The sequence below is a fragment of the Mycosarcoma maydis genome, chromosome 1 (genome assembly GCF_000328475.2).
Source record: "Mycosarcoma maydis chromosome 1, whole genome shotgun sequence".
Lineage (NCBI taxonomy): Eukaryota > Fungi > Basidiomycota > Ustilaginomycetes > Ustilaginales > Mycosarcoma > Mycosarcoma maydis.
In genome coordinates this window covers 1150863-1159964 of record NC_026478.1, presented here as the reverse complement: position 1 = coordinate 1159964, position 9102 = coordinate 1150863, and the positions used below count along the sequence as shown (strand labels likewise).

General features: G+C 51.9%; 3 protein-coding genes and 1 non-coding gene across 4 annotated transcripts; 2 read left to right on the top strand and 2 right to left on the bottom strand.

The window, feature by feature from the left end:
* Window positions 1–253: 253 nt before the first annotated feature.
* UMAG_00412 (uncharacterized protein) lies at window positions 254–1705 on the bottom strand (the record flags this gene model as incomplete). The annotated part of the gene is made up of 1 exon (XM_011387987.1): window positions 254–1705. One exon carries the CDS (start codon window positions 1703–1705, stop codon window positions 254–256), a length of 1452 nt encoding a protein of 483 aa, XP_011386289.1.
* Window positions 1706–3842: 2137 nt separating this feature from the next.
* Window positions 3843–5199, top strand: UMAG_00411 (uncharacterized protein; the record flags this gene model as incomplete). The annotated part of the gene is made up of 2 exons (XM_011387986.1): window positions 3843–5026; window positions 5112–5199. The coding sequence occupies 2 exons, from the start codon at window positions 3843–3845 to the stop codon at window positions 5197–5199; spliced, it is 1272 nt and encodes a 423-aa protein (XP_011386288.1).
* Window positions 5200–5387: 188 nt separating this feature from the next.
* Window positions 5388–6386, bottom strand: UMAG_00410 (uncharacterized protein; the record flags this gene model as incomplete). Its single annotated transcript, XM_011387985.1, has 1 exon — window positions 5388–6386. The coding sequence occupies one exon, from the start codon at window positions 6384–6386 to the stop codon at window positions 5388–5390; it is 999 nt and encodes a 332-aa protein (XP_011386287.1).
* A 257-nt stretch (window positions 6387–6643) lies between these two features.
* Window positions 6644–6759, top strand: UMAG_16006. Its single transcript has 2 exons — window positions 6644–6680; window positions 6715–6759. It is a non-coding gene; the product is annotated as a tRNA-Ser (tRNA).
* Window positions 6760–9102: the final 2343 nt, after the last annotated feature.

Sequence of the window (9102 nt, the reverse complement as noted above, 5' to 3'; positions counted from 1 at the left end):
ACTGACGATGCTGGCGAGATAACGGTGAACAGAGTGCACACTACTGGCCCTTGTCTTTCATCGTCTCTCCAGATCGAAGAGTTGCAGTGCGAACGCGCGGGTCAGGCTCGATAAATTTGTTGATGTATCAGAAATCGATGGGCTACATTACCCATCTCGGACGCTTGAGTGGCTGAGATGTCAAGGCGAAATTGTGTGACGGTGTATCAGTGAATGTACATGAGAAGGTGGGAGAGGATGGCAAAAGGGAGAGTTAAGCGTCATCGTCCGTGATGAAAACCTTGACGACGCCTCGACCGTGTTCGGGATCTTTGCCGTTGGCGAGGGTTTCGAAAGCCTTTATGGCGTGCTTGAGGGGGAAAGTGTGAGAGACGAGGTTTTCGATACCGCCCATCTTCCTTCCTGGGCCGTGGCCTTCGTTGGTGTCGAGGTTGGTGGGGAGACCTACAGCTTGGGCATGGAGACCGCCGCCTTGGGCACGCAGCGTTCCGCCGGCTAGCAGGCCAAGAGCGACGGGGTAGGTGTTGGCGTATCGGAAGACGCCGACGATGTCAACTTCGCGGAGCGAGGCTGATCCGACGGGCAGGGTTTGGATGGGGTTGCCCATACCGATCAGAACAACTTTTCCTCCTGCTTTCGTGGCAAAGATGCCGGTTTGAACGCAGGTTGGAACACCAGTACATTCGAACACCACGTCGAAACCTTCGCTGGAAAGGTCGAGGGGTGCTGGTTGAATAGCGTAGCTTGTCTGCTGTGAAGAGGAAGGGTCGGAAGAGGAAAGCGCTTTGAGCAGGCTTGCGGCAGACGCACTCGCCGACGAGATCGCCGCTTTGTCTTCCGCCGCACGACGAGCACCAACATTCGTCTGCTCTCCATCTACTGCAGCGGGCGCAGCACGAGGAAGCAGGTAGGTAGCATCCGCCCACCCATTCGCAGCAGCAAACGCCAATCTTCCCTGATCGATATCCACCGCAGCAACAAAGCTAGCACCACTCGCCTTGGCAGCTGCACAAGCCAGCAACCCGACCGCACCCGCTCCGTACACCAGAACGCTCTGTCCTGGTTGCAGCTGACTCCTTCTGATCCCCTGCAACACCACACTCAGTGGTTCGCACAACGCCGCCGAAGTCAACGAAACATTCGCTGGTAGCTTGTGCACCAGCCAAGATGGCCAGTTCATGTACTTTTGCAACGTTCCATCGAGATGAGGGTGAGTTTTAGCCGACGAGGCGAAACGCATCTGTTTGCAGAGGTTGTAGCGTCCATCGCGACATTTAAGGCATGAACCGCAGAAGCGTCCTGCTTCGATGGCTACGCGATCACCGACAGCAAGGCCGAGGGAAGCAGGGACGTTGGGACCGACAGCGACGATTTCTCCTGCAGATTCATGGCCGAGACACATGGAGTGTTGAAGTGCGAAGTCGCCATTGCGGCCGTGGAGGTAGTAGTGAAGATCGGAACCGCAGAGACCGGTAGCCCGAACGCGGATCTGCACCTCGTCACCGATAGGTGCGGCGTAAGGACGCTCTTCGATTCGAAGGTCCTTCGCGCCGTGAAGTACAGCCGACGTGTTGGAACCGAACAAGCTTGGGCCAGTAGTGTTGGTGATGGTGCCGTTCATGTCGCCGTTGTGCGTGGCAGCTCCGTTGAGCTTGGCCGCAGTTGGAGCAATTGGAGTAGATTCTGTGACAGCAACAGGAGCCATTGTGACAGGCGATTCGGGCGAGTAGTCGAAGCAGAGTTGAGGTCGATAGATGATTGAGACAAGGCAAAGAGAAACCAGACGAGGAGGATGTAAGTACTATATCGTCACGGACGACGCCGGCAGATATTATTTTTCGACCTTCCGAGCGGCAGAGCGGACTGGCCCGATCGCGCAGAGTTAGTGAAATGAAGGGCATACAATAGCAAGGTACGCACCAAAAGCGGAAGAGCGTGGTGAGGTTGAGGGTATGCAAGAAGAGTGGGCAAGCGTAGTACGGTGCGCGTCGGACCGACGATAGCAAGTGGCATTCTCATATTGTCAGACTTTGGGCGTGTGCTGGCTACTCACTAAGGACTAGACCAGTTCGAGGCTTGCAGCCGTGCTAACCGGAAAGATGGTCCGGATTAATCAAAACAGACGATGAGTGCTTCAAGATGAAGCCAAAAACGAATTGTCAGAGTTTGACACGGGACGGGGGAGCGCAAGACGAACCAACAAACGGCAATCGTGAATGGCAGCGGGCCGTACTAGAGCGCGAGAATCACGAATAGGCTGTAACAAAAAGTTGCACCCAATCGTGAATGTCGTATGCCTTGCCCGGTTCTGTGCGTCGAGTAGCAGGACAGAAATTGTCCAGCCCAGAAACGAAGCTGTCAACGTGGGGCTCGCAGCAATAGCAAGCAGAAGCGCTCTAACTTATCAGAAAACTTTTCGAAAAGCCAGCAAGGGTGTTGGGTTGTGTCACAGAGGCGACGGTCATAAAGTCTGGCTGATTTTCCCCCGCTCGCCGCCTTACGGTCAATTGACGGCCACCAAAGTTGATGCCAAAATCGGATCCACCGGACCGCTCTTCCGGTGACTCCGCCTTTCTTTTTTAGAAAAAACGTTCCGTATTACGATCAAACATTTAAAGATGAAAACAACGTTCAGATCGGGTAGAATATCGCAACTGGGAAGCCCGATCTAAGAAGTACTGCGAGCAAGCGAGGTGAGCCAAGAAGCGCGGCCCTTTTTGACATGTCACGCTGTCAACGCTGCAAACCTTGCCATGTCAATTTCTATCTGAGAATCTTGACCAGCTGCAGATTCTCCCCCCCTCTCCTGCAACCGAGCTAGAGTTGCTGGCGAAGTGTGCCTTTCGCTTATCTTGCACAACCATGCAGATTGTAGATCTTGCCAGAACTAGAAGTCGACTTGCTCTTACACCAACTCCAAACGCCGTGCAACACCGCCGCGCCATAGATTTTATCTATACAATGCACTTGACAGCGATCTCGACAGCTCTGCTCGGCAATAGACTCATGACCTTAGGAGTGCCTGAGAATACGCGATTCAACTTCCCGCTTCCTCAATGCATGAGCTGATCCGGTTTCAATTCAGGCGCCCTGTCTTATGTTGCGCCATCCTGGTCTGGCTTCAGCGAGGCGTTTATTTTCGTCACGTTGGACTAGCACAGACGTGATCGACGAGTTCGAGGGTGCTCAATCACATCCTGCTGTCTCAATGTGTAGGACTAAGCACCCATGCTTCTTCCAATCTTAGCGAGCGCAGTTCCCACTTGTTCAAATACGAACAGACAAGGGCTACGATTTGATCATCGTCGCTCCATCCTGTCCGCATTCACTGAGCATATCGACCCAAGCCGTTCTGCTTACTCATATCATCAGCTTTTCTCTTCGTCCCAAGTCTGCTCACGACCAAGCCTTTGATAGGTTCCACCACCTTCTCGACCTTCTCGACCCACTCAAATATTCTCTTCATCAAACGATCTCCTGCATCTCTCAGCGCCGACTCCGAACAAGTGTTTCCTTCAGACAACTGAGTGCTCGCTGGACGAGTTTCACCTTGTTGTACTTCCACGCGTTACATCTTCCGTAAACTGTACAACCAAGCAAAGAGTATCGCCTCTGTTTCCCAAGTTTCCTATCATCGACGAGCAGCTCGCCTTTAAGTGCTCGTCATCGACGTACTCCGCCTTTGGAACAGCATCTTCAGCAACCCTTGTAGCCATACCAACATTGCCAAGTAAAGATTCTCACGCACTCACGCTCAATTTTTCTTCCCTTCTCTTAGAACAGGTGCCTCTTTGCATCGACATTCCCTGCCTGAAGTACACAACAAGATCTAGACAGTCACCATGCTTCCCTTCCGAAAGCTCGTTTCCAGCGTGTCGTTGGCATTCCTCCTTCTGCAAACACACCACCAGCTGTATGGGTCCGGTCAGGCGCTTGCTATGCCTCTGCAGCCCACACCAGCTGATGATAGACTCGACACGCTTTTTACTCTGGCGAGAGCTGCTTCGCAGAACCCGAACAATGATGGCCAGCAGGTTACCATCACTCCAGAGGCCGTTCTTAAAGCGCTACAAGCTCTGGCCAATGGTATACAGAACCAGCAAGACGACAAAACACCGAATAGCCCCGTCATGGTCATCTCTCATGGTGAGGGTGGGCCAATCGTACCTGGATCCGATGCCGACCAGAGGAGCAAGGATTCTTCCGTCAAGTACAAGAACAATAACGATACAGAAGCGGCGAAAGAGGCGATCCAGAACTTACAACAGCCACGTTCTCGTTTCTGTGCGCAGGCTGCTAACACCAACCGCACAATCGACAACATGTCACAGAAACTTGTGCAAAAGGAGCGCAAGCGTCTAGCTTCGATCCGAAAGCAGCGCATCTCCAAAGCTTCTTCCAAGAACAACGCCACCGACGCTCGTTCGCTGACAGATGCAAAGATCCTGGCCGAACAAACCAGGACCGTTCAAGTTGTCTGGCACGTCATTCACTCGGGCTCCGCTGGCAACCTCTCTGATGCCGCAATTAGCCGTCAGATCGATACACTAAACTCGGACTACGAGCCATACGGATTTGCTTTTGATCTCAACTCTACGAATCGGGTCGACAACGCTCGCTGGTTCAAAAACATCACGCCTGATACCAATCTGCAAGACCAGATGAAGAGCTCTCTCCGACAGGGAGATGCCGGAGTTCTCAATTTGTACAGTGTCGACTTCAGTAATGGTCTCTTGGGATACAGCTCCTTCCCATGGGACGTTCAGTCCAACCTTGTCAACGACGGCATTGTGTTTCAGTACAGCACCGTTCCTGGCGGAAGCGAGACAGGATACAATTTGGGCAAAACCGCGACGCATGAGGTGGGACACTGGCTCGGACTGTATCACGTTTTCCAGGGTGGATGCGATTCACCCGGTGATTACGTGGATGATACACCGCCGCAGAGCGATGCGACAAATGGATGCCCAACCGGACAAGACAGCTGCCCGGGAGGGGGTGTCGACTCGATTCACAATTACATGGAGTAAGTTGAATTTCCCGTCTTGGACGAAACGGACAATGAAACAAACTGCTGACGCAGGAGCAATCTCTATCCTTTCATCGTAAAGCTACTCGAGTGATGCTTGTCTCACAGGCTTTACAGAAGGACAAGCTGTTCGAATGGCTGCTCTCAGCGGACAGTATCGCTCACTCTAGACATTTTCGAGCTCCTGACGACGCTGCTCGTAACTATTCAAACATGCAATCTACGCCGCACCATTACACAATCAAAGTTCGACACAAACAAAAGTTCTAGGTCTTTGAGCGTTGCGTGTGCTTTCTCATTCGTAATGAATGACCATGTTGCAGCCTCGAGGGTGTCTGATTCGCTTCGATGTGACCTTTTAACGAGCGCTTGCGCTGCTCATTCGGATCCCCAGCGCTCCTTCAATCTCTTCTTCGTCCAATCCGCACTCTCTCATACGCTTCACCAGCTCCCCTAGACTCTCGATGACATGACAGCCCGTACGAACCTTACCGTCACCTACTACCACGTTGTTCGGGTGATCCTTCGCCAGAGGGCACGACAGCAATGCGTGCTTCAGCAAACTGCGTTGCTCCACCTCCTTCTGCTTTTGCAAAACCCACTTTGTTTCCACACGCAGCTGCAGAGCGTGCCATTGGAGCCCCTTGACTCTCCTGACCATCTCTTCAACTGCTGAGGACTCGCCTTCAAACAAGAGGTATCCTGGATAGCCGACGCGTACGATGCCCCAAATGCCAAGTTCGGGACACCAATTATTGAAATCTTTGAGTTTGGAGGGTGCCTTGAGGTGATGCGACCAGAAGAGGGCGCGGTACAGCTCGATCTGAGAAACACTGTTGGTCTCTGAAGATGGTAGCTCTGGTTCTTGTGAGGCGTCTGTGAGTTGACCTGAGTCAGCAAGATCTGCAGTGAATTCCTGTGCGGTGGTCAAAAGATCGAATAGGAACAACGTTTCGATACCCTCTTGTTCCCACTCTCTGGATCGATCGATAAGTGCCTTCTTGAGCTTCGAGACTTGATTCGGTGCAAGCGTTGGGGCGGAAACATTCACTACCGCGCCGTGACATTTTCCGGTCTCGTGAGCATGAGAGCCCGAACGAAGCGAGAAAGACAGATATACGCCGTGCATCACCTGTACTTTTCCTGTCAAGCCGAAAATGGTGGCTTTCGAAGATGGATCGTGGACAAAGTCAGTCCAACCCTCTTGCTCTTGCTCGTCTGCTGCCTCCCACGTCCACTCGCCTTGCGATGATCGGGACTGGATCACCGTGTCCAGGTCTTGCGCGACATCCTCTAGACTCGCATACATGAGCGACAACTCCGAGGCTGGCGAAGATGTTGATGATAAGGCGCACATCACATTTCTACGCTTCGTCCGTCAAGGTTCAACTAGCGTTGAGAGCAGCTCGTCTTAGCAGTTGCCCTAGCGAAGATGCCGCCGTATCTGGAGTTATGGAGTTCTAAAATCACGAACCTCGACTCTCGTTCAGAAAAAAAACAGAAACTTGCCGCGGCCCGCGCGAGACCCAATCACGAATTACGAAGGTCTACCTACAGATGACAAAAACATGAGACTAAATAAATATACAATCCCCTCCCCACTTCTCATCTACAGGCGCTTTGCCCGAGTGGTTAAGGGGTAAGTCTCGAATTCCTTCTATTCGATCATCCTGTGTGGTAGAGTTAACTTATAGGCTCTGCCTGCGTCGGTTCAAATCCGACAGGCGTCGACAATCCGTAAATTTTTTTGCTTCTAACTTGAGTCGCACCATATTAATCTTGCCATGATTTGTGTTGCCATTAACACAGAACGACAGATAGGGGGAAGGGGAAACGTCAACGAATGAAGAAGCTTGCCAGGTGAAAACGTGGGCGTATCGAATCATACGAATTGTCATTTGGTATCTACTCCCAGCTGCAAAGGCTAAATTGGACGTGAAAAGGGTTGAAAACCTGTTACCTAGAAAAGCCAAGCTGGACGACACGTGATATGTACTGATGAGCGAGACAGCACACCCACCAGAGTTCAGGACGATCAAGAACCACAACGACAAGTTTGACTAGTCGCATCGTGTTGCTCGTCTTCAAGTGTGAGGCAAACGCGGTCAGAGTGGAGGGCCTCTGCTGGCGGTGCAACCGGAACGGCTGGCGAGGGTGGGCTAATTATTAATAGTTATTTATTGCATTGGACCCTAGACTCAGATCGACGGCGACAGGAGACGCGCCACGGTAGGGGTCAGCTGCATACATGCATGGCTCACCAGGTGGGCTGCAGACAGTGGGCTGATTTTCGGGGGGGTTTTTTTTTTTTTTTTTTTTTTTTGGTGAGGTCAACGTGCAGTCTAGCAGTCACACAGCGCCTTCTAAAAAAGGCAGACCATCGCGATTGAATCCTTCTGAAAAAAAAAACGCTAGCCTAGTTAACGGTGAATCTGATGCTGCGCTCTTACTAGTGCTTGCGTCTCGAGCGAGCGCAGACTAGCGTTTAAGTGAGCAGAGATTGCGAAAGAGAGCCCAGAAGCGCAAAGAAAGACAGATGATGTGCGCCAACTACGCCTCAGTCCGGTAAATTGGCTCGCTCTTTATTCAAGTTTGACGATGTTACTAAGTTAACCATCCCCCGAACGATGAGTCAGTTGAGAATCCATCCACAGACCCCCACAATGATCGGGGAATGTCCTCGGATTGCGCAAAAAAAGCCATCACAGTGTTCCACCTTGTGATCAGAAGTGGAAAGAAAAGGCAATGCGATGGACAAAACGGACCCTTTTGAACAATCTGTCTCGGCGTCTGGTCCGTCTCACCTCTGAGGAATTCGCTGTGGGATGTACTGCCCAAGAGCACCCTGAAGATCCTCGGTTGCGCCGTACGTTGCACACGTCTCGTTCTTGCCCCCCTCGCTTCTCCCTCTCCTCTCTCGTTTCGCTTCGAAAACGTGATATTCGGTCCATCCTTCCGCAAGTCAAGACACGGTTCATGCAGCTCGCCTTCCGATCGAAAGGAGGACATTCCACCGAACTTTGACCCTGATCGCGCACTCTAAGCCAAATGAACCGCGCCTCTTTCCTCGTCTGTGTCCAATTTGCCATGAGCGCAGCATATCTTCCGGATGGAGAGCCCCCTACTGATGCAAAAGCACGGTTTGAAGGTCTACACATTGTGCGTGTGCTTTCGAGAATGATATGATTTTGCGGTTCGACCGCGGATCAGTCGTGGTGACACATCGCTCTATTTGCATCTTGCTTTACTGCGGGCGCTTTTTCAATAAATGTTTCAGCCCAGCCGGAGGCCGCGCCTGTCAACCGGGCGTCTCCTTTCTTGACCGCAGAAACAGCAACTACGGTTTCGCTTGCGCATGAATGAATACTTGCTTGCGTCGTTAGCTTGTGTGGCTCCCATGCATCTGTGGATATTGTCCACCTTGTCTTGCTAATCGCGCTTGAACAGGCGGGCAAGGAAGGCTAACTTGGTGGGTAATGGAGATCTTGGATGAGTTTGATCATTGCATTGCATTGCTATTCGGCAATTTTGTCTGCGTTCGCGAGGGCGGCTTTGCTTGGTCTAAACTGCAAATGTCGGATGGCATCATCTCCTGGGCTCGATCCTCGCTTCGTTCAGCCGTCTCTTATGAACATGTAACAGATCTTGGATTGTTCGTATTCTGGGGCTTGGGCTACCTCGACCAGCTTTGTGTCGCCCTTGCATACCCTTACCTCCCGGCCGTCTTCGGCCTGCTCCACCCTTACGTTTGTCTGCGATTCGTGCAGTCTTTTCCGCAAAGATCTGCCTAAGGAGCATCGCAGCACCACACTTGACATTGTAGATCGAGATCCGACAAACCCTCGTCCCTTTTCCTATACCTCCTTCCCAACGTTGAACCGCCCTTCACCATCTTGGAACATTGTCATTGCTCCCCATTGTCGAATCTGTAACTTCAGCTACGTTGTTACCAGCTTCTATCACATCTATCACCAGCACCTATTTCATTTACCGGTGATTAGCGGTCTCTTCAGCCGCAGAAGGGTGAGATCGGTTGCCATTTTCACCAGTCTCATCAGCCCACCAAACCACCT